The sequence below is a fragment of the Drosophila serrata genome, unplaced genomic scaffold (genome assembly GCF_035046125.1).
Source record: "Drosophila serrata isolate PLE 108 unplaced genomic scaffold, ASM3504612v1 contig_276, whole genome shotgun sequence".
Classification (NCBI taxonomy): Eukaryota; Metazoa; Arthropoda; class Insecta; order Diptera; family Drosophilidae; genus Drosophila; species Drosophila serrata.
Window position 1 is genome coordinate 4,797,138 of NW_028257174.1, and position 26,535 is coordinate 4,823,672.

General features: G+C 39.5%; 5 protein-coding genes and 1 pseudogene across 7 annotated transcripts; 4 read left to right on the forward strand and 2 right to left on the reverse strand.

Annotated features, from left to right (window-relative positions):
• The first annotated feature begins 696 nt into the window (after window positions 1-696).
• LOC110179603 (uncharacterized) lies at window positions 697-1,830 on the forward strand. The gene is made up of 2 exons (XM_086835190.1): window positions 697-1,144; window positions 1,208-1,830. Exons 1-2 carry the CDS (start codon window positions 697-699, stop codon window positions 1,828-1,830), a joined length of 1,071 nt encoding a protein of 356 aa, XP_086691316.1.
• Window positions 1,831-6,853: 5,023 nt separating this feature from the next.
• LOC110179602 (uncharacterized) lies at window positions 6,854-12,924 on the forward strand. Its single transcript, XM_086835204.1, has 5 exons — window positions 6,854-6,937; window positions 7,438-7,606; window positions 7,672-9,317; window positions 9,576-9,740; window positions 11,964-12,924. The coding sequence occupies exons 1-5, from the start codon at window positions 6,854-6,856 to the stop codon at window positions 12,894-12,896; spliced, it is 2,997 nt and encodes a 998-aa protein (XP_086691330.1). The 3' UTR covers window positions 12,897-12,924.
• Window positions 12,925-13,137: 213 nt separating this feature from the next.
• Window positions 13,138-14,252, reverse strand: LOC110179552 (cdc25-like protein phosphatase twine pseudogene; annotated as a pseudogene). The gene is made up of 2 exons (XR_015272294.1): window positions 14,018-14,252; window positions 13,138-13,918 (listed from the first exon to the last, which is right to left on the reverse strand). The product of XR_015272294.1 is annotated as a cdc25-like protein phosphatase twine pseudogene (transcript).
• Window positions 14,253-14,283: 31 nt separating this feature from the next.
• On the reverse strand, window positions 14,284-15,708 carry LOC110179513 (uncharacterized). Of its 2 annotated transcripts, XR_015272293.1 has the most exons (3): window positions 15,466-15,708; window positions 14,587-15,400; window positions 14,284-14,413 (listed from the first exon to the last, which is right to left on the reverse strand). XR_015272293.1 is itself a non-coding variant. In XM_020947091.2 (2 exons), exons 1-2 carry the CDS (start codon window positions 15,532-15,534, stop codon window positions 14,666-14,668), a joined length of 804 nt encoding a protein of 267 aa, XP_020802750.1. In that variant the 5' UTR covers window positions 15,535-15,708; the 3' UTR covers window positions 14,505-14,665. The 2 variants fall into 2 exon arrangements, 1 of the variants encoding a protein (XP_020802750.1); XM_020947091.2 differs by lacking the exon at window positions 14,284-14,413 and having other exon boundaries at window positions 14,505-15,400.
• Window positions 15,709-17,040: 1,332 nt separating this feature from the next.
• LOC110179600 (uncharacterized) lies at window positions 17,041-26,372 on the forward strand. Its single transcript, XM_086835206.1, has 3 exons — window positions 17,041-17,076; window positions 20,680-20,706; window positions 25,148-26,372. The coding sequence occupies exons 1-3, from the start codon at window positions 17,041-17,043 to the stop codon at window positions 26,246-26,248; spliced, it is 1,164 nt and encodes a 387-aa protein (XP_086691332.1). The 3' UTR covers window positions 26,249-26,372.
• On the forward strand, window positions 21,576-22,315 carry LOC110179601 (uncharacterized). Its single transcript, XM_020947199.2, has one exon. The coding sequence runs from the start codon at window positions 21,982-21,984 to the stop codon at window positions 22,312-22,314; it is 333 nt and encodes a 110-aa protein (XP_020802858.2). The 5' UTR covers window positions 21,576-21,981; the 3' UTR covers window position 22,315.
• Window positions 26,373-26,535: the final 163 nt, after the last annotated feature.

Here is a 26,535-nt window from a genome sequence, read left to right on the forward strand (position 1 = left end):
TAATTAAACAAATGCAGGTTAAATTGTGTTTTTTTCCAATTGTTTGTATTTTTTTAGCCCTCTTTACGCTGACCAACACTGCTTTTCTTGCAAGGCAAACTATGCAACACTGTACTTTATTTAAATTTTTTATTTAAGCAATGTTTAGTCAATGTTTTGACTGAGTTTCACTTTTTGAATATATAGCACTTCTCATAATATTTTATTTTTAATTATATAGATTTAAATATAAGTTACCAGAACTTTTGGAATTTTAATATTGTTATATTTCTGACTACTTTTGAGCCTCTACTTTTCTCTCTTGAGAGCCTCATATCTCTTTCCCTCATATCTTTTTGCCAAATTGGTCTTTCGATTTCGACGTGAGTTTATTTATGTAAAATCTGACCGACTAATTAATTTTTATAGTTCAGTTTTGGCACTTCTCCTCGCAGCTTCCAACTTCCCAAACGCTCTCAGGTGGCACTTCATAGCGGATTCGGATTCAGATTCGAATTTGCGACTATTTATGGAACCTTTTGTGGAGTGTGATGCAAAGCAATTTCCGTTCGACGAAAGCGGGAAAGTGAAATGAGAGCCGGCCGGGTTTTTATGTAATCTTTGGACTTAGGTGACTTATAAGTGCCGGCTTCGAGGCCCGTGGCCTCATAGTTACAGTCCCATTCACTATATTCACTAGCCAAAATCCGGATTAAGATGCAGCCGTGGGTCATTCTAGTCCTGCTTCTGCCACTTGCCACTGGCGATGTCAGTCACCTTCACACCGAGTCCGAGGCTGACTCCCAGGACATTCAGAAGGATCCTTCATCGTCGGGCTTCTATCCATCTGTGGGACCTGGCTTGGCCCTGCCACCGGGTTATGCCATTCCCACGGGAGGCAATGTACCGCCGCCACCTGCCCAACCGCCCAACTTTCCGCTGCCCATCTATCCGCCCTTCTTTGGCTTTGGCGGAGGTCCTGGCGAGCAGGGACCAGGCATAGGTCCTGTGCCCTCAGCCTATCCCAATGGTGGGGGAGCCTTTCCGGGTGCGGGTCCTCCCAGCGCAGCTATACAGCAACCTCCTGGTCCACCTGGTGCTTTTCCTAGCGGAGGAGGAGCAGGTTTTCCACCTCAGGGAGCGGGATTCCCTCCTCAGGGAGCTGGTTTCCCACCTCAGGGAGCAGGTTTCCCGCAACAAGGACCTAGTTTCCCTCCTCAAGGAGCAGGATTTCCTCCCCAGGGAGCAGGATTTCCTCCCCAGGGAGCTGGTTTCCCCCCTCAGGGAGCAGGATTTCCTCCCCAGGGAGCTGGTTTCCCCCCTCAGGGATCAGGTTTCCCTCCTCAGGGACCAGGATTCCCTCCCCAGGGAGCAGGATTCCCTCCACAGGGAGCTGGTTTCCCTCCACAAGGTGCCTTCCCTCCCCAAAATGGACCTTTTCCACCTCAGGGAGGACCCTTCCCCCCACATGGAGGACCCGTAGATGCATTCCCAGGAGCTAATTTCCCAGGTGGTCAATTCCCAGACTTCCTAACCAACCAAGGACTACCCTTGGCCAACTCCCAGGGTCCGTTCCAGGGACCCAACCCAGCGGGCTTCAATGTGCCCGTGGGCTTTGGTGGACCCCTGCCTGGCCAGAATCCGTATCAGCAATTTGGACCTGGATTCGGAGGACCAGCGCCACCTGGTTACTCCGATGAACCAGAGCCACAGCCGGAACAGGAGCAGGTGCGTGACCAGGAGAAGGTTGAGCCACCTCCAGTGCCCGCGGCTGTGGCTGAGGATGCCAAGAGCGGAGCGGATACCGTGTACGCATCGAATGGTGGCTATGTCTATCAGAGGGCCAAGTGAACCCATGGTTTTATAGCCCCAATTTGGCAGATCGACGATCAACAAGTTCATTATAAATTATCATTCATTTTTTTGTTTATAAATATTAACCAAGTGTGTGTTTTTTTTTTATGTTTGTATTTTATTTATATTTTGTTTTGTTAGCGGTGATAAAACCGTGGACAGACACCACGATTGTCTTTATGCAAATCGCATAAAACTGACTGATAACCATAAACGAGAGAATCGATCGCCGAGATTGATACACATCTTGGTGGCTATATATGTTTTATGCATATATATGTATATACTACATATCCAATCGGTTTCATAAATTATGATGTCTGCCTGTCTGTGACAAGGCGATAAAACTGGGACCAAAAGTAGATATTGTTTATGAGATCATAGCATGGGTGGGCATCCTTAAAAGTTTATTCAACTTTTTAAATTACTTGTGATTTATTGGAGAAGATGGGATTCATTAAGTAAATACATATAATCAATAAATTATAATTATTGTATTGTAATTAGTTGTGTATCACAATTTTAGTCAGAAGCTTATAACAATGTGAAGGAGCCATTTCCGACCCTATAAATCATATATATTCTTGCTCAGCAAAAACAGGCGGATCTTTCTAACCATCTCCGTCAGAAAAATAAAATTTTTGAAAATTTGCAATTTTCTGAAAAAAATCAAAGGGGTTACATCATTAAAATTTGCGAAAAACTCAATTTTTTTACATTTTAAACTGAGTACGCAGTTTTGTTAACGAATTGAAAACTAGCACAGAACAGCTTTCCGATTTAAAATTAATGCATTTTTGGCTTAGTTATGAGATTTTTAAATTTCGATAGTCATATAAAAATAATTGCATAAATTTATACTTATTTTTATACCTTTTAGGGTATTCTCATTTCAGGCAGAAGCTTGAAAAGGCATAAAGGAGCCATTTCCGACCCTATATTTCATATATATTCTTGATCAGTATCAAGAGCCGAATCGATCCAGCCATCTTAGAAATAAATTTTTTTTTTTTTAATTTTTTTTGAAAATTTTATCCAATTTTTTCATATATTCATATTTTCAAAAATGGTCAAAAATTTTAAACTTCTTTTAGCTTAAACTGAGTATGCAGATTTATTAGTGACTTAAAAACTAGCACAGAACAGTTTTCCGATTTAAAATTAATTTATTTTTGGCTTAGCTATGAGATTTTTAAACTTCGATGTCATATAAAAATAATTGCATAAATTTATACCTATTTTTATACCTTTTCGGGTATTTTCATTTTAGTCAAAAGCCTGAAAATCAGTGAAGGAGTCATTTCCGACCCTATATTTCATAAATATTCCTAATCAGTATCAAAAGGCAAATCTTTCTAGCCATCTCCGGCAAGAAACAAATTTCTTCTATAAAAGCTACATTTTTTTTCCGATTTAAATTCAATGCCTTTTTAGCTTTGTTATGAGTTTTAAAAAACTTTGCTTTTTTTTTTAAATTAACATAAAAATATCGATTCAAAGATTGTGCATAAGTTTTGCTTTCGATCGACTTCCGATTCGATCCTATTACAAGATCAAGTGTCTCTCTGAATGAATTTTAATATATACTAATTATATATTTAATTTAATTTCTTTTTAGCTTCTAACTAAATATTCGAAACCAAAAGAAACATCAATTTCATATAAAAGCAACAGAATAATCTTGGTTATTTTTAGTTTTTGGTTTCTATTCTTTCTCTTTTTTTCACAAAACCCGCTGCTGACGTCAAAGAGAGTTTCCTTTAAAGAACTTTTATGCTAATTCTAAGCATATAGACATACATTTTTTCTTATGCATGGGAATCGGTATTAACGAGGGGATTTTTCCATCGATTAATTCCAGACCTATTCAAGTTCCATCTTTGGGCGTTTGTTTCATTTGAAAAAAGAAAAAACTAAAAAAGATATGTTAGTTAGTGGGGAATTGTAACAAAACAAAATAAATATGTTTCGGTCTTGGGCTTAAACGAGATTTGGAATTGATTTCTATTCATCTTTTTGTATGTCTCCTCACTGAATTATTTATTGTCTGCTTTTGGTTTTGTTGCCTTAAAATCAGTTAACGCGTTTACAAACTTTTATGACATGTCTTTTATGTCTGCAAAAACTAAAAAAATATATACGAAAGATACAAAAACTATGCTCTTTTGTAGTCTGAGAAGGGCGAAGATCCACCAACAATCTGGGGCTCACCCACTCACTTTTTGGTATATCTTTTGGGGATTACTTAAATATTATTTCATAGAGCGACTGACTGACTTCTTTAGTTACATAAAATGTATATTTCTCTATGCTTTGCTTTAATTAAAATGATCTAGCTATATTTTAAGCTGTAAATCTTGTACCGCTGACACCTTTCCACATTTTTTAACCGCTTTTAACCTTTTTTGGCCATTTATGCAAATGAAGCAAAGTTGGCTGACTGCCTCCCGTTTTGCTCGATTCACAAGCTTGTTGCAGTTTTCTTTATTTTATTTTTTGAGTGATTTTTTACTCCAAGGGAAGCTATACATATATATTTTAGCTATATAGTTGAATATTCAGACGATCGTGGTGTTCGCACAGCAATTAGTCATAATTAAGCCACACTGTGCCCGCCGGTCGTCAGAGGCCCTCAACTTGACATTTTCTTTTGTGAGCCTCGTTTTTCGATTTGTCACTCTTCTTTTTTTTACACTATTTCACTTGTATTTTATTTTTTATTTTTTATTATTGTTTTTTGCTTTGTTTTGGGAGCGCGTGTGTCAGGTGCAGAATGAAGTTTGCATTCGACCTCCGAAGATTCGTATTATCCGGCATAATGGGCTGGTATTATCTCCAATCTTGAGCCTATAACACGCTTATCATAAGCCATGCGACACACGCCTACGAAATGTGTCATACACTTGGAGAAAAATATGAATCTTATATATTTTTTATATAATTTTGTAACTAAAACAAATATATATTGTACTCATAAGATTTTGATGATCTTTAATTTATATAACTTGTCCATTAAGTAATTTTTTATTTGTTATAATTGACAGATATTTTCTTTTCTCTGTACCAAAAAGAAAAATATGAATATCTAAGATCACGATCTCCCGGCAAACAATCGTTGGCCCTTGATTGACCATAACTTATGGCCCATTGAGTTTGGATGAAGGTTGGACACATGTCTGCCACCGTCTGTGATCTCTAAAGAGCTCCTCCTCGTTGGGAAATCATCTTGGTCGCACCGATAAGCATCAGTCTGTAAATTTCCCACTTTGTATACCCTTACAGGGTATTATATTTTAGTAAAAAGTTGGTAACGCACTAAAGGAAGTCATTTCCGATCTTATAATGTATATATATTCTTGATCAGGGGGAAATGCAAAACTGGGAGTGTTAGCTTACGTTATTATTATTATAAAATATTGTAAAAGCAGTGAATAACTTTCTCTCTCTCCCTTTCTCTAAATCAGACTCCCTTTCTCTCTCTCTCTCTCTCTCTCTTCCTCTCTAACTCAGACTTCTTTTCTCTCTCTCCCCCTCTCTAACTCAGACTTCCTTTCTCTCTCTTTTCCCTTTTCTAAATCAGACTCCCCTTTTCTCTTCCCCCCTCTCTAACTCAGACTCCACTTCGGGAAGTCTCTTTCTCGCTCCATATCTCTAGAGACATCTCTTGCTCTCTGTAACTCCCTCCCCATTTCCAGCGGGAACTCTGTCTCTCTCGCTCTCGTTCTCACTTTCTCTGCTCTCTCCACTCGCCCTTCAAAAATATCACCTGACCAGGAAGAATATAACTGCAAAGGGTATAAAAACGTCGACTTCTCGAAGATATCTTGCTTTCTTATTTCTTGTTTTTCTTATTTTCGAACTAAAACAATGGGCGAAAGTCAACATCAGTTTCAAGATTAAGCTCTTGGCTAAACACTTGATTAAGCTTATTTTTTATTATATATTTAATATGATTTATTTCATATTAATTTATTACTCATTTGTAATTTATTGATACCTAATTTATACATTGATTGTTGAGGTGTGAGAGCAGCTTTTCATAATATTTAGCAAAGTGTTGTATTTTATTTTTATTTAAGAAGAGATGAAAGATTTATTAAAACAATTTTAGGTATATCAATACGTATACGTAATTTTATATCAATACGTATACGTATTGGTATAAAAAATATTAAGTATACGTATTGAAAATATTAAGTATGCGTTCAAGTATTTTTTAAATATTTGTACTAATGCATATAATAAATAAAAATCTAATTGTTTCTTTTATAAGCTCTCTTTATCTATGTTTGTGTTATATATATTAAATTAGGGACTGAAATCAAAATATTAAGTATACGTTCCAGTATGGATGTGCAAATATTAAGTATACGTTCAAGTATATAAAGAACAATATATATTTTTAAATGGAAGGAATTTCAAAAAAGAAACTACTCCCTAAACATCTAATTAAACTTATGTTTTATTATATTTTAATATGTTTTTTTTTAATATTAATTTATTACCTTATTTGTAATTTATTGATACCTAATTTATATATTGTTTGTTGAAGTGTGAGAGCAGCTTTTCATAATATTTAGCAATTGTTGAATGTTTTTTAAATTTAAAAAAGAGCCGAAAGATATGCGTTTATCAATACGAATGCGTAATTTAATACGTAATTTATTACGAATACGTATTGATACACAAAATATTAAGTATACGTTCAAGTACTTTTTTTTAATATTTTTACTAATACATATAATTGCATGGTTGTGTTTTAGAATCCCGATGTTAGTTTCCCTTTGTGTTTTTTAGTATTTAATGCATTGAAAGAAGGGCTAAACAATTGTTACAAAAATATTACGTATACGTATTTATACAAATTATAAGGTATACGTAAAAAAATATCAAGTATACGTTTAAAGTATTTTTGAAATATTTTTAACAATGAAGAGAATTACTGAAGAAAACACGTATACCTCTATAATTTCAGTCTATATTGTTCTCTTAATTAAATGGTTCAATATGATATAATATAATGGAGATCTCAAAGGGATCAATGTACTCTCAGGCTCTTTACAATTTTGGATTTCCGGTGGCCAAGTGGCCAAGGTGTCAATTGGTCAGGTGAACACAAGACCATGCAACAAGCGAATGATAAATATTTGATCAGTTTTCAAACCCTCAGTGATTTGTCTTTGAGTTTTGTTTAACTTTGGCCACGAGCAGAGACAAACACTGAAAGAAAGCATCAAGTTATATGAAATATTTGTATTAATTTATTTAATGAGGTTTACAAGGTATTCAGAATTAAGCCTCAAAGATATAACAAGGATCTGAGGGATATAGTTTTCTCTAAGAAATAAATACAGATACTTCTTAAAAAAACCCTTAATAACGTTATGAATGACAAATTTAATAGGATTTCCATCAAAATTGCATATTTATAAAGTCCTCTAAGCAAATTAAAAATGCACATAAACAATTTCCATGTATTTGCTGCTGCTGGTTAATAAAGCAAATCCGAATCCGAAGACATAGTCCGGATACCGAATCTAAATCCGAATCCGCAGCGAAATGAGATGTGTTTTGCATGATTTCATTGTTGGCCCTCTGCATTAGCATTCCGTGGCCGGCGTGGACATCTGGCGGATCGCACCAATTAAGGGGTTTAAGCTTTTGGCCAACTATAAATGCAGAGTCGTCTGCCAAGTTGGTCATCAGTTAATCGCTTACGTTCGCCGGGTGCACCACTGCCTTCAGTTTTGCTTTGTGACCCCTCGTGAAGATGGTAAGTGACCATCGCAGGGAAGCTTACTCTTATTTTTTTCGAGTGACCTTTTGTCTAAAACCCAGTGATTGTGCCATTCCAGAAACCCTTTTCCCTTGTTGTACTGGCCGTGTGCCTGGCCGTGGCCCAAGCTCGTCCCGGTGGTCAGTATCTGCCCCCGTTGCCGGTGAAGGAGGTGTCGCAGGTGTCGCAGGCACCGACTTTCAAGCAGGTGCTGCAGCCACAATTGCAGCAGGTGCTCCATCAGTTGCAGCCACAGATCCAGGCTCATGTGGAGTCCATTCAGGCTTCGATTCCGCTGGCCAGTTTCACCATTCATTCCGGTGGACATCAGCAACAGCAGCAGCAGTACCAAGCTGCCCCTGCTCCGGCACCTGTGGTGATCTCTGCTCCCGCTCCAGTTGCTGTTTCTACTCCTGTTGCCATTTCTGCTCCAGCTCCTGTTATTGCTCCCGTTCCCGCACCAGCTCCTGCATCCGTGGAGATCTCCCAGCCAGCTCCTCAGGTGATCTATGAAGCGCCCAAGCCCATTGTTGCCACTCAGACGGCGGTGAGGAATTCCTATCTGCCACCCACTCCTGTCCAGCAGTTCGTGCCCGCTCCTGCGCCTGTCGTGGAGACCATTGCCCCGCAGCAGGAGACGCAAACCGTGACCACCACTTACTCTGCTCCTGCTCCGGCTCCGGCTCCTGCTCCTGTTCACATTCCTGCCCCTGCTCCAGTGGCAGTTCCTGTGCCTGTGGTCCATGAGCAGCATCAGGTGGTGCAGCAGACTTACTCAGCCCCAGCTCCTGTCCAGGTTCAGCAGACTTACAGTGCTCCGGCTCCTGCTCCTATCCAGGTTCAGCAGACTTACACCGCTCCTGCTCCCGTTCAGGTTCAAGAACAGCAGACTTACACCGCTCCTGCTCCTGTCCAGGTCCAACAGACCTACTCAGCTCCTGCTCCTGCTCCTGTTCAGATCCAGGAACAGCAGACCTACACTGCTCCTGCACCGGTGGCTCAACAGACTTACTCCGCCCCTGCTCCTGTTCAGGTGCAGCAGTCGTACTCCTACCCAGCTCCTGCTCCTGTCGTCCAGCAAGCTCCAGTGGTTCAGGAAGTGATCCAGCAGGCTCCAGTGGTTCAGCAGACCTACTCGGCACCCGCTCCGGTGGTCCAGGAAGTTGTCCAACAAACTCCCGTAGTCCAGGAAGTGGTTCATCAGGCCCCTGTGGTCCAACAGACTTACACAGCGCCTGCTCCTGTGGTCCATCAGGCTCCAGTGGTTCAGGAAGTTGTTCAGCAACAGGCTCCTGTGGTCCAAGAAGTCGTTCACCAAGCTCCTGTTGTCCAGGAAGTGGTCCATCAAGCCCCTGCGGTTCAGCAAACCTACTCTGCTCCAGCTCCAGTTGTCCAGCAAACTTACTCCGCTCCAGCTCCAGTTGTCCAACAGACCTACTCCGTTCCAGCTCCAGTGGCTCAGCCCATCTCGATCCCAGAGCCTGTCCAGCAGCCTCAGTACAGTGGCTATGCCTACCAGGCTCCAGCTCCAGTTCAAGCTCCCGTTCCTGCTCCGCAGCCAGCTCCAGTTCAGGCACCAGCTCCTGCCCCAGCTCCCATTATCATCTCAGCTCCTGCCCCTGTGCCCGTTTCCATTCCTGCTCCCGCTCCCATTCAGCTCCAGCAATCGTTTGTGCCCGCTCCACCAGCTCCAGTTCAGGTGCAGGAGGTTCACCAAGTGCAGCAGCAGACCCAGCAGGTCCAGGAGGTCCATCAAGTGCAGCAAGTGCAGCAGGTTCAAGAGGTCCAGCAGGTGCAGCACGTCCAGCCCCAACCCATTGTCCAGTACTCCCAGCCGGCAGTGCAACAGCAGTCCTTTGTGCCTGCTCCACCTGCTCCTGTCCAGGTCCAGCAAGTCCAGCAGGTGCAGCACGTTCAGGAGGTCCATCAGGTGCAGCAGCAGACCCAGCAGATCCACCAAGTCCAGCAGGTCCAACCCCAACCCATTGTCCAGTACAGTCAGCCAGCGGTGCAGCAGCAGGTGACCTACACCCAGCCCGCTCCCATTGTCCACCAGACTGAGGTGGTGGCTGCTCCCGCTCCAGCTCCCATTCCCGTCTCCATTCCCGCTCCCGCTCCCGCTCCCGTTGAGGTGGGAACCAACTATGCCGCCAATGGTGGTTACCTCTACTAGGAACGGGAGGATGCCCGTGAACGAACCCCGGCAGAGGTTCGAACTCGCATCGAGTTGGGGACCCAATCCCGGTTCATTTGAACTTAATGTTACTTAGCCAATTTTTAGCACCATTTTTTTTTGTTATACAATTTTTGTTACGCTCTTGTTAACCCATAAAAAATATATACATACATATAAAGCAAACGTGTCTTCATTTAAATACTTAATTAACGAGGAAGGAAAGTTGATTTTTGAGAAGCGCATCTCCTCACGCGCCACTGACAGGCCAATAAATCTATCTATATTTGTTTGAATTTATCGATTTAATTGGTTTAAAAGGAAGTTGAAACAATTATTACAAAGTTACAAAGTGCACTTTTACTACTAGAAAATATATTAGTAAACTAAAATGCAATAAATTGAAATTAAAACCATCATCAATCTCCCCATCTCAGCATAACAATAATAAATTCATTCTCAAGTCATTTGAAAGTGGTTTTACTACCACGTTATAATAAATTATAAATAAGATACAATTGCATTTCTTGGCTTTTGGAAATTTATAGATTTTGTTGAAACACAAATCAAGAGTCATTGATCTGAGGAGAGGCTATGCTCCTCCTTGGCATTTCGAAATTGTTCTTTGTATTTTCTTAGATTAACTTTAATTTTAATTTCCAGGGTATTATGATATAAGTTAGAAGTCTAAATGCAGTGGAGTCATTTCCGATACTATATTAAATATATATTCTTTATCAGTATCAACAGAAGAAACTTTCTGGCCATCTCCGTAAGAAAAAAATGTTCTAAAATTGTAAGCTTTTTTTTAATGGAAAGGGGTTACATCGTTAAAATTTTCAAAAATGTGAATTTTTTTTACATTTTAAACTGCGTATGCAGATTTATAAACGAATTAAAAACTGGCACAGAACAGCTTTCCGTTTTAAAATTAATGCCTTTTTGGCTTAGTTATGAGATTTGAAAAATTTTAATTTGCCCAAAAATCTATATTTTCTTAACGTTAATAGGTAATGCGATAGATTTTTATATATTTAATACTTTTGATATGATATAGAGCCGTACGCTATTGTCAGTATATTATAATATTATATAAAAATTACTGTCTTCAAAGTGATTCTTTTCGAATCCTCAAAAAGTTTAAGAGTTCGTTTTATTTTGTAAAGTGATTTCTTGACTTAAGTAAAAAGTTCATCAATACGAATTCCCAATTAACGGATATCCGTGCGGTAAGCAAATTTTCCCCTCCTTGTAAAGCCTTTTGTTTTCCCGGGTAAAACCCCTCCGTCTTAATGATTAATGAGGTAACCGCTTAGAATTCGATCAGAGACGGAGCTCCTCTTTGTCTCGTCCAAAAGCTTTGATGGATGAACTGAGTAAATGACGGAACCAACCGACTTATGAATGGATCTCTCCTCCAATAACGAGTTTCATGTAGATAGCATTTCTAACCTATCGACGAGATCTCCATGGGTATCAGATTTGGATATATATGTAGAATGAGAGAGACTTTTAGAATCCGGGAATCGGGGGAAGAGAATGAAGAAAAGTCGGAATATTATGGGCGACTTAATGAGTTTCGCGGACGAGATGCTTCATTATTATTATGTCGCTTTTATACTCGATGGAAATATAGTTCGTGTGGCTTTCAGAGATTGTGAGCTTGTTCTGGTTTTTGTTTTTTTTTTTTATTTATTTATTGTAGCGCCTTTTGACATTCGTGTATCAAGTTGGGTAGACATTTTTCGGCGGCTATAAATAGGTTGGACAGACGTCCAAAAGGTACTAGTGTTCTTCCAACCTCGAACCCAGCAACATGGTAAGATTTGAGACATTAAGAGAGTTCCTTTTGGGACAGAGAGGAGATTCACCCTCTCGCTGAGGAATTCTCAGGAGAGGAGTTTCCTATTAAATTCCTTCCTTCTCCAGAGAAGAGTTCTTGCTTTTTGAGAGTAGAGTTCCTACTTCTTCAGAGTTGAGTTCCTCCTCCTTCGGAATACCTTTCCTCCTCTTCCAAAGTTCAGTTCCTCCTTCACTCTGGAGAATTCTTCCTCCTCCCGAGTTCAATTCCTCCTTCAGAGAGTTTCAAACTTCCAGAACAAGAGATCCGCATTCCTTCCACACATTCCCCAAAGAGATCCCACTCCACTCAACCCCATTTAATCCCTTTCTTTTCCCTAGAAATTCTTCGCTGTCCTTTCGCTCGCCCTTCTGGCTGTGGCCTCGGCCGATGTGAGTCACCTGGCCAACACCTATCTGCCTCCTCGCACTGGTGCCGCCTCCAGCAGCTACGAATCCTACCAGGCTGCCCCCGTTGCCGCCGCCTCGGAGACCTATGAGGCACCCGCTGCGTCCACCTATGAGGCTGAGTCCTACTCTGCTCCAGCTGCCTCCTACACCAGCGAGTCCTATGCCGCTCCAGCTGCTGCTGCTGCTGTGGATACCACCTCGTATGCCGAGACCGCTGCCGAGGAGACCTATGCCCAGCCTGCTGCTTCCTATGTGGCTCCCGTGGTGAAGACCACCTACACTGCCCCGGCTGTGTCCCACTACACTGCTCCCGCTGTGGTCAAGAGCTACTCCGCCCCAGCTGTGGTCAAGAGCTACTCCGCCCCAGCTGTGGTCAAGAGCTACTCCGCCCCAGCTGTGTCCAGCTACTCTGCTCCCGCTGTGGTGAAGACTTACTCCGCTCCTGCTGTGTCCCACTACACCGCTCCTGCTGTCTCCACCTATACCGCACCCGTGGTGGCCAAGACCTACACTGCCCCGGCTGTTGTGAAGACCTACTCTGCTCCTGCCGTCTCCTACTCTGCCCCAGCTGTGGTCAAGTCCTACTCTGCCCCAGCTGTCTCTACCTACACCGCTCCAGCTGTGTCCCATTACACCGCTCCCGTGGTGACCAAGACCTACACCGCTCCTGCTGTGGTCAAGACCTACTCCGCTCCAGCTGTGTCCCACTACTCCGCTCCAGCTGTGTCCCACTACTCCGCTCCTGCTGTGTCCAGCTACTCTGCTCCCGTGGTGGCCAAGACCTACTCGGCCCCGGCTGTGTCCAGCTACTCTGGATCCTCCTCCGGCACCGTGTACGGTTCCAATGGTGGATACGTCTACTAGAGAGACTGGGATTCTAAATCGATGCTAATCATAGAACGAAACCTTTTTTTTTTTTAATAAATCGATAATAATGTGCTAAAGAAAATTAAGTTTTTGGTTTTTCCTGAGTTATCTTATGGATCAGAGTTACTTACTGATCATAGTGAATTACTGATAATAGTTATCTACTGATCATAATTAGTTAATGTTCATAGATACTTACTGTTCAGAGTTAACTAAAATTATAATACCCTGCGAAGAGTAACAAGAAGTATGTATTAATACAATTACAATTACAATTGCGGGAATCCGATTTAAAATAATGTTTGTTATTTTTGAACTATTCTTTCGCATCACTACATCCCGGCTTGGAGGCGGCCGAGAAGGTAGTCATGCTCGTAACCCGGGGAGAGCATTTTCACATATCCCTTGGGTTCGCACAGATCTAAATAGGAGCCATGGAAGGCGTTGTATCCCTTGTGCAACAAATATAGCTCCGGATAATCCTCATTGAGATCATGGTTGCGCAGGAAGCGCATTATCTTGGCTGCCCTCATGGCGGAGAACTCGCAGTAGAAGACATAAATGACACGTTGAGCCACCCTCTCCTGCCTCAACTCCTCTGTTAAGTCAGGAAAAGCCTTCCGGACATGGTACAATGAATAGACATTCCAGGCATAACGAATGTGACCTCCCTTATACTCGTAGGGGTACCTACAATCGATGATGTTATATCTACCACCAGGTCCCAGTTCCTTCGCGAATTCGCCCTGCATGAGACGGGCCAGTGTATCGCTCGAAATGGTCTTTAGATCACGATGACGAGTTCCTTCCAGAAGGAAGGGAAGAGCATAGGGCTTGCCCAGATCCCCGATCAGTTGGGATTCATTGATAAGAGGAGTCTTGATGTCGGAGGAGGAGGATGTCTCCACCTTGGAGACGGACGACGATGGGTCGATGGAGGATGTTTCTACCTGACTGTCCTCCTGCTCCACCTTGGCATTCAGTTCCTCTGGTGTGACTATATTCAGCTTGCTACACATCTGCAAAAGGTTTCGAGATGTATTGCGTATGGTTTATACTTGTTTCATTCTAGTTGGTTGTTTTTTCAATTTTTATTTATTTTTTGTAAAGAAACTTACTGTGGCTGTTTTTTCTCAACAATTCGTTTTTCACTTTGGTAGAGCTAATATCTGTAATGAACGTTGGGCAATGAATGACCCAAAAGTCAAGGCAACAGGATGGGACAATTGTAAAGCACACTTGAAAAACAACACTTTCCAACACAGACAAGTTCTGAGCAATCGTGTGTGCCTAGGGAAATCCCCATTACTCGTATTGGAATGGAAAATCTTAGTTGGCGAGGTTCTAATTGACCTAGAATTTTGTCAATTTTAACGATGTAAAGGGGTTACATAATATTTTTAAAATAGATGGACCATTTTTTAATTTTTTTTTACCCCGGAGTCGGCTAGAAAATTCGCCTGTTTATGCTGATCAAGATTATATGACTCCTTTACTGTGTTTTAAGTTTTTGACTGAAATTATAACATAAAAGAGTATAAAATTAATAAGTATTAATTAATACAATTATAATATGGGGATAATTCCATTTAAAATGCATGTAACTGGGGTGTTTAGTGTTGGGGTTTATTAATTTTTGGTGTTTTTGAACTGTTTATCAACGATGAACAAAATATATATAGAGTACCTTGGAAGTGTAAGCATGTGAGAAGCACAGGAACATTAGGAGCATCTCATAATAAAAAATATAGTGATGAAGATCAAATTTAGTTGGGGGTGTAGCCTTCGCCGGGAGTCTTGTCCATGTAGAAGGTACCCTGGTAGGTCGGCATGTCCTCGGTGGTTCCCGACATTCTGCGCTCCCGTCCTGCCCTCTGCCTGGCCTCCTGGGCGGCGCTGGCCGCCTTCTCTACGGCGGTTTTGGTGCTCTTGTAGTCCGCACGGGCCACCTCTGCCTGACGAATGAGTAGCTGCAGGCGCCCTTTGGCCTCGGCCACCGCCTGCTTCTGCTCGGCCACCGCCTTTTGGGACCCAGCAATCACGCTCTCCGCACGGGTGACACCCTCCTGGGCCTTCTTTATCACCTCCGTGAGAGACTTGATCTCCTCCACCACCTGGTTGACTCCCTGGCGGGCGTCGGCAGCAGTGGCCTTGGTGAACTGCAGGCGGGCTCGCTCCTTCTGCACCACCAGCCTGCCCTCGCGCAGCTCCGACTCGATCTGCTCCACCAGCTGCTGCTTGCCCACGCAGGCCGCCTCCGCCGCCTTGGCAGCACAGGCAGCCTTCTCGGCCAGCAGCCTCTGCACCTGGCGGGCAGCTGCTGCGCCGGCCTCCACCTGGGCATCGGAGGCCTCCTTGGCAGCCTTGGCCGCCTTTTGGGCAAAGCTATTTGGCTTGGGTCGCACCATTGTGGGGCATCTATCGTCTTGGCAGTTACCACCCGATGGTCCCTGATTGTCCGACACTAGGCCGTTGTAATCATCGGCATCGGCAATCGGCATCTGCCAAGTAATGTATTTTAAGTTATTGGATATTAATTAAAAAGAAATTTTATGATTTTGTTTACCGTTTGCCAGCCATCACCAAAAACGAGAGTTATGGAAATAATAAAGAGCACCAAGCGTAGGATCTCCATGACGAACGATACTATACTGAATTGAACTAGGGGGTTTCAGGGGCTCGTAACTGTGATGTGAAAGTTAAGGCCTACTTGGGATTCCGTTCGGACTAACTCTCTTACATTCTTTGTTTATTATTTTAGGTAATTCGGTTTACAAAGACAAACACCGGAGGACACTCAAAAGGAGCGTGGATAAGGTGGTTAATAAATACAAGTAGTTCTATGAATAAAGATTAAACAGAATATTGATTAATATTCGTTGAATATATGTATAATTTGGTAATATAATTTTAGTCGGAAGCTTAAAACTCAGTGAAGGAGTCGTTTTCGACCGTATAAATCATATAAATTCTTGATCGGCATAATCAGGCAAATCGATCTAGCCATGTCCGGGAGAAATACATTATTTTTAATTTTTTTTTCAAATTTTTTTGTCGTAATTTTTTAAATTAAAATTTTAAAAATTTGGTACAAATTGTAATTTTTTTAATTTTAAAACGAAGTATGCAGTTTTTTTAACCAAATAAAAACTAGCACAGAAAAGCTATCCGAATTGAAATTTAGGCACTTTTGACTGAGTTATGCTATTTTGTAAAACTTTGATTTACCCAAAAAATGAGCATATAAAAATAAGGTTTAAGGTTTTTTGGTAGGTATAAAAAGATTAAATAATTTATGACTGTCAGAAGTCAGATATATTTATATTTGCAATTAAAATCCTAATCAATAAAAAGTAAAATATTTTGGAAGAAAGTTACAAAATATTTAACTGAATTTAATAATGTTTCATAAGGGGAAATTGTAAAAAATTCATAACATTATTTAATATTTCTAAATGTATAAACTATTTTGCTTTAAGATATTTTTTATGATATATATTTAGATATAGCAAACGCCGATATTTGCAATATTTCTAATAAATATATATTTTATTTAACAATATGTAATTATATTTTTATGCATGAATTTATTTTTTTCCTTGGTGAAAAGCAATGGGAGTAGGACATGCATTTAAAACTTATCAGTAACTTAATTAATAACAACATTAAAAAATAACAACAAAAAAACTGAAGTATTTTTAAAATTAAAGATGTAAAAACAATACTTTAGCAATGCAAATTTAAATATTAAAATCGTATTAAATGATTTAAATTAAAATTAACTAATTTTCTTAAAAAAATATGAATATGCCTCTATTTCTCGGACTCCCACTCTCTGTGCCTCTCCCTCTCTGTGCATCTCTAGAGATACGCCTTACACTCTATATGGCTCTGCCTCACTCTGGAGGTACCTCTTGCTCTCCCGCTCTCATATTCTCTGTTCTCTTGCCTCGCAGCCTATAAATAGCGGGCTCGGCCGCCTTGCGCACCTCATTCCGTCGGTGGCGTCTCCAGTGTTAACATCTAGAGTGATAGTGCAAGTTCCTCCCCTCCGAGCCGAAAAATATGACGTGGCCCAGGATGACCAGCAAGAAGATTGAAGTCACCGGAAATGGAAATCTACACTGGAAGCAATTGAGCAATGACGAAAGCGGATAGCCACGTGTCCTCCACTGGGGTAAGTTTTGACCATGATAATTATATTATGTATATATGTAGATACTAATTAAGTGATTAGGCCTAGGGTTAAAATCAACTCTGCTTCTTGCTTTGCATTTATTTTCCCAATTTACTTACTTATTTCCATGGATTTCATTCTTGAATTATAATTTAAAGTAATGTATTAACAGCATCGCTTACTCTCTAGCGCTCTCTCGCTCACTTTCTCTGCTCCTCTCTTCACTCGGGAACTATAAATAGAGGCGCTAGCGGCCCGCGCGCCTCAGTCTGTCCTAGGGGTACCTAGTGTTAACATCTAGAGTGATAGTGATAGTGCCTTCCCTTCGAACCGGAAAATATGACGTGGCCCATGGATAACATCTGGATGACCAGCAAGAAGCTTAACTTGAAGGCACCGGAAATGTAAATTTACTCTGGGATCAATCTACTCTGGGATCAGCGGATAGCCACGTGTCCTCCACTGGGGTAAGTCTTTCCCATGACATATAATATTATTAACATTGATACTAATTAAGTGATTAAGCCTAAGTTTAAAATTAAGCTCTGCTGCTAGCTATGCACGTATGTTCCCATTAATTTTCTTATTTCCGTGGATCCCATTCTTGAATTTTAATTTAAAGTAATGTATCAACAGCATAACTTAACTATAAATTATACACATATAGTGATTTCTTACCCTTACAATAATTTTAAAACTAACCCAGACATTGACGAAATATTTTGCAAAATTATTATAACCCTTCAAGGTATTATAATTTCAGCCAGAAGCTTAAAACTCATAGAAGGAGACATTTCCGACCCTATAAATCATATATATTCTTGATCAGCATCAACAGCCGAGTCGATCTAGCTATCTCAAGAAGAAAAATAAAATTTTAAAATTTTTTCAAAATTTTTCAAGGGGTTACATCCTTAAAATTATCAACAATTTCATCAAAAATTCGATTTCTTTTCCATTTGAAATTGAGTATGCAGATTTATTAGTCTTATAAAAACTAGCACAAAACAGCTTTTCAAATTAAAATTAATGCATTATTGGGTGAGTTATGCAATTTTTAAACATTGATTGGTAAACAAATTTTCATATAAAAATATAGATAAAGATTGGTTTAAAAATTGTATTATAATTCCAGTCATAAGCATAAAACTAAAGTGAAGAAATTATTTCCGTCCCTACAAATCATATATATTCTTGATCAGCATCAACAGGCAAATTTTTCTAGCTATCTCCGGCCGAAAAAAATTTTTATTGTCGAAATCTTAAATTTTTTGCAAAAAAGGAAAGGCGTTAAAACTTTCAAAAATTGACAAGAACAATTTAAATTTTTTAAAATTTAAAACTAAGTATGCAGATTTATTAAACTAAAAATAACTAACATAGGACAGGTTTCCGATTTAAAATTAATGCATTTTTCGCTTAGCAATAAGAATTTTAAATTTCTATAGGCATATAAAAATAATTGCTAAATTTATACCTATTTGTATACCTTTTAGGGTAATTTCATTTTAGTCAGGAGCATGCTACACAGTGAAGGAGGCATTTCCGACCCTATATTTCATATATATTCTTGATCAGTATCAACAGGCGAATCTTTCTAGCCATCTCCGGCAGAAAAATAAATTTTTTGAAAATTTGCAATTTTCATTAAAATTTGCGAAAAACTCAATTTTTTTACATTTTAAACTGAGTACGCAGTTTTGTTAACGAATTAAAAACTAGCACAGAACAGCTTTCCGATTTAAAATTATTGCATTTTTGGCTTAGTTATGAGATTTTTAAACTTCGATTGGCATATAAAAATAATTTCTAAATTTATACCTATTTTTATATCTTTAAGGGTATTTTCATTGTTGTCAGACGCTTTTCAAATAGTGAATAGGTTATTTCCGACCCTGCAGATTTATTAATCTAATACAAACTTAATTAGGAGCGCTTTCCGATTTAAAATTAATGCATTTTTCGCTTAGCAATAAGATTTTTAAATTTCTATAGGCATATAAAAATAATTGCTAAATTTATACCTATTTGTATACCTTTTAGGGTAATTTCATTTTAGTCAGGAGCATGCTACACAGTGAAGGAGGCATTTCCGACCCTATATTTCATATATATTCTTGATTAGTATCAACAGGCGAATCTTTCTAGCCATCTCCGGCAGAAAAATAAAATTTTTGAAAATTTGAAATTTTCTGAAAAAAATCAAAGGGGTTACATCATTAAAATTTGCGAAAAGCTCAATTTTTTTACATTTTAAACTGAGTACGCAGTTTTGTTAACGAATTAAAAACTAGCACAGAACAGCTTTCCGATTTAAAATTATTGCATTTTTGGCTTAGTTATGAGATTTTTAAACTTCGATTGGCATATAAAAATAATTGCTAAATTTATACCTATTTTTATATCTTTAAGGGTATTTTCATTGTTGTCAGACGCTTTCCAAATAGTGAATAGGTTATTTCCGACCCTGCAGATTTATTAATCTAATACAAACTAAATTAGGAGCGCTTTCCGATTTAAAATTAATGCATTTTTGGCTTAGCAATAAGATTTTTAAATTTCTATAGGCATATAAAAATAATTGCTAAATTTATACCTATTTGTATACCTTTTAGGGTAATTTCATTTTAGTCAGGAGCATGCTACACAGTGAAGGTGGCATTTCCGACCCTATATTTCATATATATTCTTGATCAGTATCAACAGGCGAATCTTTCTAGCCATCTCCGGCAGAAAAATAAATTTTTTGAAAATTTGCAATTTTCTGAAAAAAATCAAAGGGGTTACATCATAAAAATTTGCGAAAAACTCAATTTTTTACATTTTAAACTGAGTACGCAGTTTTGTTAACGAATTAAAAACTAGCACAGAACAGCTTTCCGATTTAAAATTAATGCATTTTTGGCTTAGTTATGAGATTTTTAAACTTCGATTGGCATATAAAAATAATTGCTAAATTTATACCTTTTTTGGATATTTTCATTTTAGTCAGAAGCTTGTAAGGCAGTGAAAGAGTCATTTCCGAAATGCAATGGGAGTAGGAATTGCATTTGAAACTTATCTGTAGCTTAATTAATTATAAAATAAAAAATGAAAATAAAAAAAACATAAAAATTTAAGTATTTTGCAAATAAAAGATGTAAAAACAATACTTTAGCAATAAAAATTTAAACATTAAAAGCCTATTAAATGATTTAAATTAAAATTAACTAAGTTCCTGAATAAAATATCAATATGCCTCTGTTTCTCGGACTCCCACTCGCTCCCACTCTCTGTGCCTCTCCCTCTCTGTGCATCTCTAGAGATACGCCTTACACTCTATGTGGCTCTGCCTAACTCTAGATTCTCTATTTCTCTCCCGCTCTCATATTCTCTGTTCTCTTGCCTCGCAGCCTATAAATAGCGGGCTCGGCCGCCTTGCGCACCTCATTCCGTCGGTGGCGTCTCCAGTGTTAACATCTAGAGTGATAGTGCAAGTTCCTCCCCTTCGACTCGAAACTTATGACGTGGCCCATGGATAACATCTGGATGACCAGCAAGAAGCTTAACTTGAAGGCACCGGAAATGGAAATCAACACTGGAAGGAAGTAATCAATGACGTAGGCGGATAGCGACGTGTCCTCCACTGGGGTAAGTCTTTACAATGACAATTATATTATGTATATAGATACTAATTAAGTGATTAGGCCTATGTTTAAAATTAAGCTGTGCTGATATCTATGCATATATTTTCTTATTTATTTCCTTATTTCCATGGATCTCATTACTGAATTTTAATTTAAATAATATTTTAACAGCTTAACTTCATTATAAATTATCAACAAATATTGATTTCTTATTCTTATGATACTTTCAAAGCTGACCCTGACTTTGGTACATATGTAGCCTTAAGTATATATTCTTTGTAATCTCTAGAAAGAGCTTCCTGCATGCAGGAGCACTATATTTTGCACATCTTTGTTTCTGTCCTGTGGAACACCATTAATCACTGTCGAATCAATCCGGAACTCTGTTGAAATTAAGGCTGATTGCCAGCTATTGTTCCTGAGATACTCAGAGAGACTTTTGTTATGTCTGTTTCCCAGATAGGTATCAATCTGGCAGAGATAATGAGTTGGTATCATATATATACCACAAAATACACTTGTTAGTTAACTTTAAAGGCACCTTAAACAAAGATTTTAATTCTTTTAATACTATATTCTCAAACAAATAGCAAGATCACAGCTAATAAACCACTTTTTCTATATGGCTTTCCACAAAAACCCCTTGAAAAGTTGCTAGAAAAATGCTATACCCCCAAATCTACCCATAAATACTTGAACAAGTCATAAATAAGTATATATCGAGCAGAATGATAAATAAACGAATCCGAGCAAACATTTATTTGCCATTAAAAACAAACCAATCCCAAAATCTAGCCACCGTTGTCAGGCAAGTCCAAGTTCCATACGGATATAATGTGCATATATAGTCGGTTTTTTGGATGATATATCCAAAACAGAAAACACAACTGAAATTTGCATTTCTGTTGTGTTGTGAATGGACCATTATATACACCCCAATATATGCATAATATATATATATCTTCGATATGTACACACAAGCATGCATACATTTATAAATTGTATCGCTTAGTGCGAAATCGAAATCGGGTTAATGTCCAAAAAAAATTAAAGAAAAAAACTTGTTATGCCCAAAACGGGACAGGTAAAAATCCACCAATCAAGAGCGGATTTCGAGAGGAGAGAGCTCTCTTTCGCACTCTCCTTGTGTTCCTCATGAATGTCCAGCATCCAGAATCAAGAATCCCAGCTGAGGATATAAAAGAATGATCCAAGATGCATCCGGATGGCATTGTGAATGCACCAGCAGAAGGAATAAGATTCAGATTTAGACTCAAGAATGCCCTACCAGTGGATACTCATCATCATCATGGTGGCGTTGATAGCTTCATGTGTCGCTCAACCAAGCACCACCCGTCCCAAGCTAATCATTGAGGAGCTGGAACCGATGAGATATCACTTCATCACCGAACATAGACCCACTTCACTGGGCCAGAATTATTATTTAAAGCCCGGCCAGGTGGTTGGTAGCATTACCCTGGATTCTGATACCCTGCAAGTGCGGCATGATGAGGAGAATCCCATGACCAAGCCGGTGGTCAGCAAGCACAATATTCTCTTTGTGGCCATTGCCAAGGATATGGCCGAGAAGACACGACTCCGAAGGAAATAGGTGCGACCAGGATATACTGCAAAGGATTTAAATAGTAATTTCAATATATAATTTATATATATAAATTATTACAATAATATATCATTTAAAACCTTTCCTTTCTCTTTGATTCTTTTGAATTTCCAAATTAATATTGAATCATTTATTCATTAGAGAATTTGGTATTGAATTTCCTTTTGGTTTTTTGTTATTAAGTGTTCAGTGGTGTTTCAACTTTTTCAAATTTTTGAATTTATTTCCATTTAGTTTAATATTCTATACCTTTAAAACCTCTTCTATAACATATTTAAAATGTTCTAGCACTCCCAAGTGAACCTTAAGTGAACCCTAAGTGAACTCTAAATGAATCTTTCTTAAATCCTGACTTACTTCCTTTGCTGTTGAAAGCTAAACTCAAACTGATTGTTGTAAAGCTAACTCATCCATTCCCAAAAACTCATTCCAGACCAATCCCAAACTACGCACCTCGAAAAATAAATTGCTTTGTCTTCTCTCTGATCTTGTCTTTAACTCTTGAAGGAGCGGGTATATCAGCTTTAAAAGGCAATCCATTATAGCTTAATAATAGAATATAAATAATAACATCTTTAAACAAATGAAAGTGATAGAATTATTACTTAAAGATGGATGTATTTATTGGCTGTATGTTCTTCTGTTTTAAAAATTCCATTATACTTGTTTTCTTTAGAAAAGAAAGAAGCTATCGAGAGGTTATGATAACTAACTTGGCTTCTATAACAGTTATGACCATAAATATTTCTCATTAGTAAATTCCCCGCAATGACTTTTATCATTTTTATGCAAATCGCTAAACTCTATGGTCTTTGCAAGAGTATTTTTAACTTCCACAATCATTTATTCCCTCTTTTTTGTGTATTGTTTTTTGCAGTTTTTATGTATATATTTTTTTTGTTTGTTGTTAATTCCTCTTCCCTTAGCATTTCGTTTTAATTATATAAACGCACGCAAAAAGATATAAACACTCGAGGGGCCGCAACCATTAAGCCCGATATCTGTGGCTGTGTGGATTATAATTAATGTGTGTGGTGAGTAATGGTTGCTTTTAGATGCGGGCTCGGGCGAGGGTGGTCTCTTTCGGTCCGGACTTGATCCTATACAAATCCAATAAAGCGATCCCGGGTCGCTCTCAAACCGTTAGCAACGGCGTGAGCTTGGATTATCCGCGAACTTCGCACCCTCTTAACAGGCTAAGGCACTGGCTAAGGCACTGGCACATCATTAATTACTCTCGACTCTCGGCGACTTCCGAAATGGACAGGGCTAAAAATAAAGACGGCCAAATAAATAGAGTCTACGACATATTCCACACCAAACGCGCCATTCTTAGCCATGGCACTAGGCACACTGATAAACAAAGTTTCAGCTATGTATGATAAAGATATAAATATATCATTACAGAGTTACTGAGATACTGAAATACAGAGATACAGAGATACAGAGATACAAAGATGCAAAGATACAGAGATGCTGAGATACAGAGATACAGAGATACAGAGATACAGAGATACAGAGATACAGAGATACAGAGATACAGAGATACAGAGATACAGAGATACAGAGATACAGAGATACAGAGATACAGAGATACAGAGATACAGAGATACAGAGATACAGAGATACAGAGATACAGAGTAACAGTGTAACAGAGATACAGAAATACGAAGATGCAAAGATACAGAGATGCTGAGATACAGACCTTGAGATACTGATATACAGAGATGCTGGAATACAGATAAATAGAGATACAGAGTAACATAGTAACAGAGTTACAGAGTTGTTACTCAGAGTAACAGAGTAACAGATTTACAGATTAACAGAGTAAGAGAGTAACATAGATACAGAGACACAGAGATAGAGAGATAGAGAGATACAGAATATACAGAATATAGAGATACAGAGATATAGAGATACAGAGATAGAGAGATACAGAGATAGAGAGATACAGAGATACAGGATGCTTGAGAGTGTAAGGAAAGAGAGAGGCAGCAAATGTTATTAACCTTCCATTTTATTTTATCAATCTTTGTTATGAAAGCTATGTGATATAGTCATTCGATCTAGTCCTAGTTTTCAATAGAAAACGAAGCTTTTAAAGAGTTTTATACAGAAATTATAATACCCAGCATACCAATATTTGTTATATTCCTAATGAAACCAAGAACGTTCTCAAGAGTTATAGGAATAGAATAGAACTTCAACTTTATTAAAAACCCTCAATAATATTTTATTATTTTATTATTTAATTATAATTTATTATTCCAAAGCGTTTATCTCCCCCAAACCCCAATCGTGTAGCTCAGTGTAAGCTGAAACTATGTACGATGATGACGATCAGCTTTAAGCAAAACTCTTTGCCTCCCCACCATTCCTATGCGTTTCTAATATTGTTGTTTTGGCTTTATTTTTATTTTTTGCTTAAATTCTTTTTTATTTTTTGCTTTATGTGTGCGTCTTGGGGGGATTTGGTAGATGGGAGAATTGGTAGATTGGAAGACTCACCGGCACAGCCATTGTCCGGAGTCTCCTATAAAAGTCTTGGCCAGCATCGGCTAGAGCATCAGTTCCCAAGAACCCCCAAAGGCCGAAACAGCAGCTAGAAACGAAAAATCTATTGAAATGGTGAGTGTTTCAGGTTTAATCCCTGATTAAGATTTATTTTCGAATTGATTTAAGATGCTCTTTTATTGATTAATGCATCTGCGAGTGCTACCTTTCTATTTGCTACCTTAATTGATCTATTATTTATTCATTCAACTCAAATGGCAACTGCTTTGTAGATTCCATTTTAATCAATTTACTTTTCCTAATTCAGCGCTCCTTTGGTGTTGTGATTCTGGCCTTGGCCTCTGTGGCGGTGGCCACTCCGCTGAGCAACTCCTACTTGCCGCCCAAGGTGGGTGCCACAAGTAGTTACAATGCGGCAGCCTCTAGCTCCTCGGGTTCGTATGCAACTGCTCCGGCGACTGCTTCCTATGCCAGGAAAAGTCACTCGGTAGCTGCAGCTCCAGCTCCTTCCAGGCAGTATCTGGCCCCAGCTGCCTCTCAGAATACTTATACCTCATCGGGTGGGTCCTCGTACTCCTCGGGAGCATCTCATGGATCGTACTCCTCGGGTGTATCTCATGGATCCTACTCGGCTCCGGCTGCATCTCACAGATCCTACTCGGCTCCAGCTGCATCCCATGGATCGTACTCCTCGGGTGCATCTCATGGATCCTACTCGGCTCCGGCTGCATCTCACAGATCCTACTCGGCTCCAGCTGCATCCCATGGATCGTACTCCTCTGGCGTTTCCTCTAGCAGCAGCTATGCTGCTCCTGCTGCTTCTCATACCAGCTACTCGGCTCCTGTGGCTGCTCCTTCCAGGAAGTATCTGGCTCCAGCTGCCGCTTCTCATGGTAGTTACTCTGCTCCTGCTGCTTCCCACAAGAGCTATGCTGCCCCAGCTCATGGCTCGTACTCCTCATCGGCTGGAGGTGCCTCCCATGGATCGTATTCTGCCCCAGCCGCCTCTCATACCAGCTACTCGGCACCTGTGGCCGCTCCTTCCAGGCAGTATTTAGCTCCAGCTGCTTCCCAGAATAGTTACAGTGCTGTCGGAGGATCATCCTATTCCGCTCCAGCTGCCTCTCATGGCTCTTACTCTGCCCCAAGTGTCTCCCACAGCTCGTACTCTGCCCCAGCTGCCTCCAGGAAGACCTATGCCTCTCCAGCAGCCGTCTCTCATGTGAGCTATTCCGGCTCCAACCATGGCTCCGGCTACGCTGCTAGCCAGGGCTCTAGCCATGGCTATGGATCTGCATCCGGTCATGGTTCTCTCCAAGGATCCGGCCTGCGATCTGGCTACGGATCAGGACACAAGTCCGGTGGATATGCTTCCAACGGCGGCTATGAGTACCGCCTGAAGCACTAAAAAAGATCTCTAATGCAAGCAAAAACAAGCAACACAAAAAAAAAAACAACGAATTAACGACACTTTGTACAATACCTTTTTTTTTTGTAATCAATGGAAATAAAATTAAGAATGTAAAGCCAGATTGGAAAGGAATTATTATACCCTTGCAGGGTGTTATAATTTTAATCAGAAGCTTTTAAAGCAGTGAAAGAGTCATTTCCGACCCTATAAAATCATATATATTCTTGATCAGTATTAACAGGAGAGTTTTTTTATACACCTCCGACAGAAAACACAAAACTTGA

Bases quoted from the DNA above. Each gene is read 5' to 3' on its own strand.
- LOC110179603 (XM_086835190.1), top strand. From the start codon at position 697: ATGCAGCCGTGGGTCATTCTAGTCCTGCTTCTGCCACTTGCCACTGGC. The intron at 1,145-1,207 runs GTTTCCCACCTC...CTCAAGGAGCAG, and splicing joins ATTCCCTCCTCAGGGAGCTG to GATTTCCTCCCCAGGGAGCA.
- LOC110179602 (XM_086835204.1), top strand. From the start codon at position 6,854: ATGGAGATCTCAAAGGGATCAATGTACTCTCAGGCTCTTTACAATTTT. The intron at 6,938-7,437 runs GTCAGGTGAACA...CCTCTGCATTAG, and splicing joins AGTGGCCAAGGTGTCAATTG to CATTCCGTGGCCGGCGTGGA. The intron at 9,741-11,963 runs GTGGGAACCAAC...TCTTTTCCCTAG, and splicing joins CCGCTCCCGCTCCCGTTGAG to AAATTCTTCGCTGTCCTTTC.
- LOC110179513 (XM_020947091.2), bottom strand. From the start codon at position 15,534: ATGGAGATCCTACGCTTGGTGCTCTTTATTATTTCCATAACTCTCGTT. The intron at 15,401-15,465 runs GTAAACAAAATC...ATTACTTGGCAG, and splicing joins TTGGTGATGGCTGGCAAACG to ATGCCGATTGCCGATGCCGA.
- LOC110179600 (XM_086835206.1), top strand. From the start codon at position 17,041: ATGACGAAAGCGGATAGCCACGTGTCCTCCACTGGG. The intron at 17,077-20,679 runs GTAAGTTTTGAC...TCAATGACGTAG, and splicing joins GCCACGTGTCCTCCACTGGG to GCGGATAGCGACGTGTCCTC. The intron at 20,707-25,147 runs GTAAGTCTTTAC...TTCCTAATTCAG, and splicing joins GCGACGTGTCCTCCACTGGG to CGCTCCTTTGGTGTTGTGAT.
- LOC110179601 (XM_020947199.2), top strand. From the start codon at position 21,982: ATGCCCTACCAGTGGATACTCATCATCATCATGGTGGCGTTGATAGCT.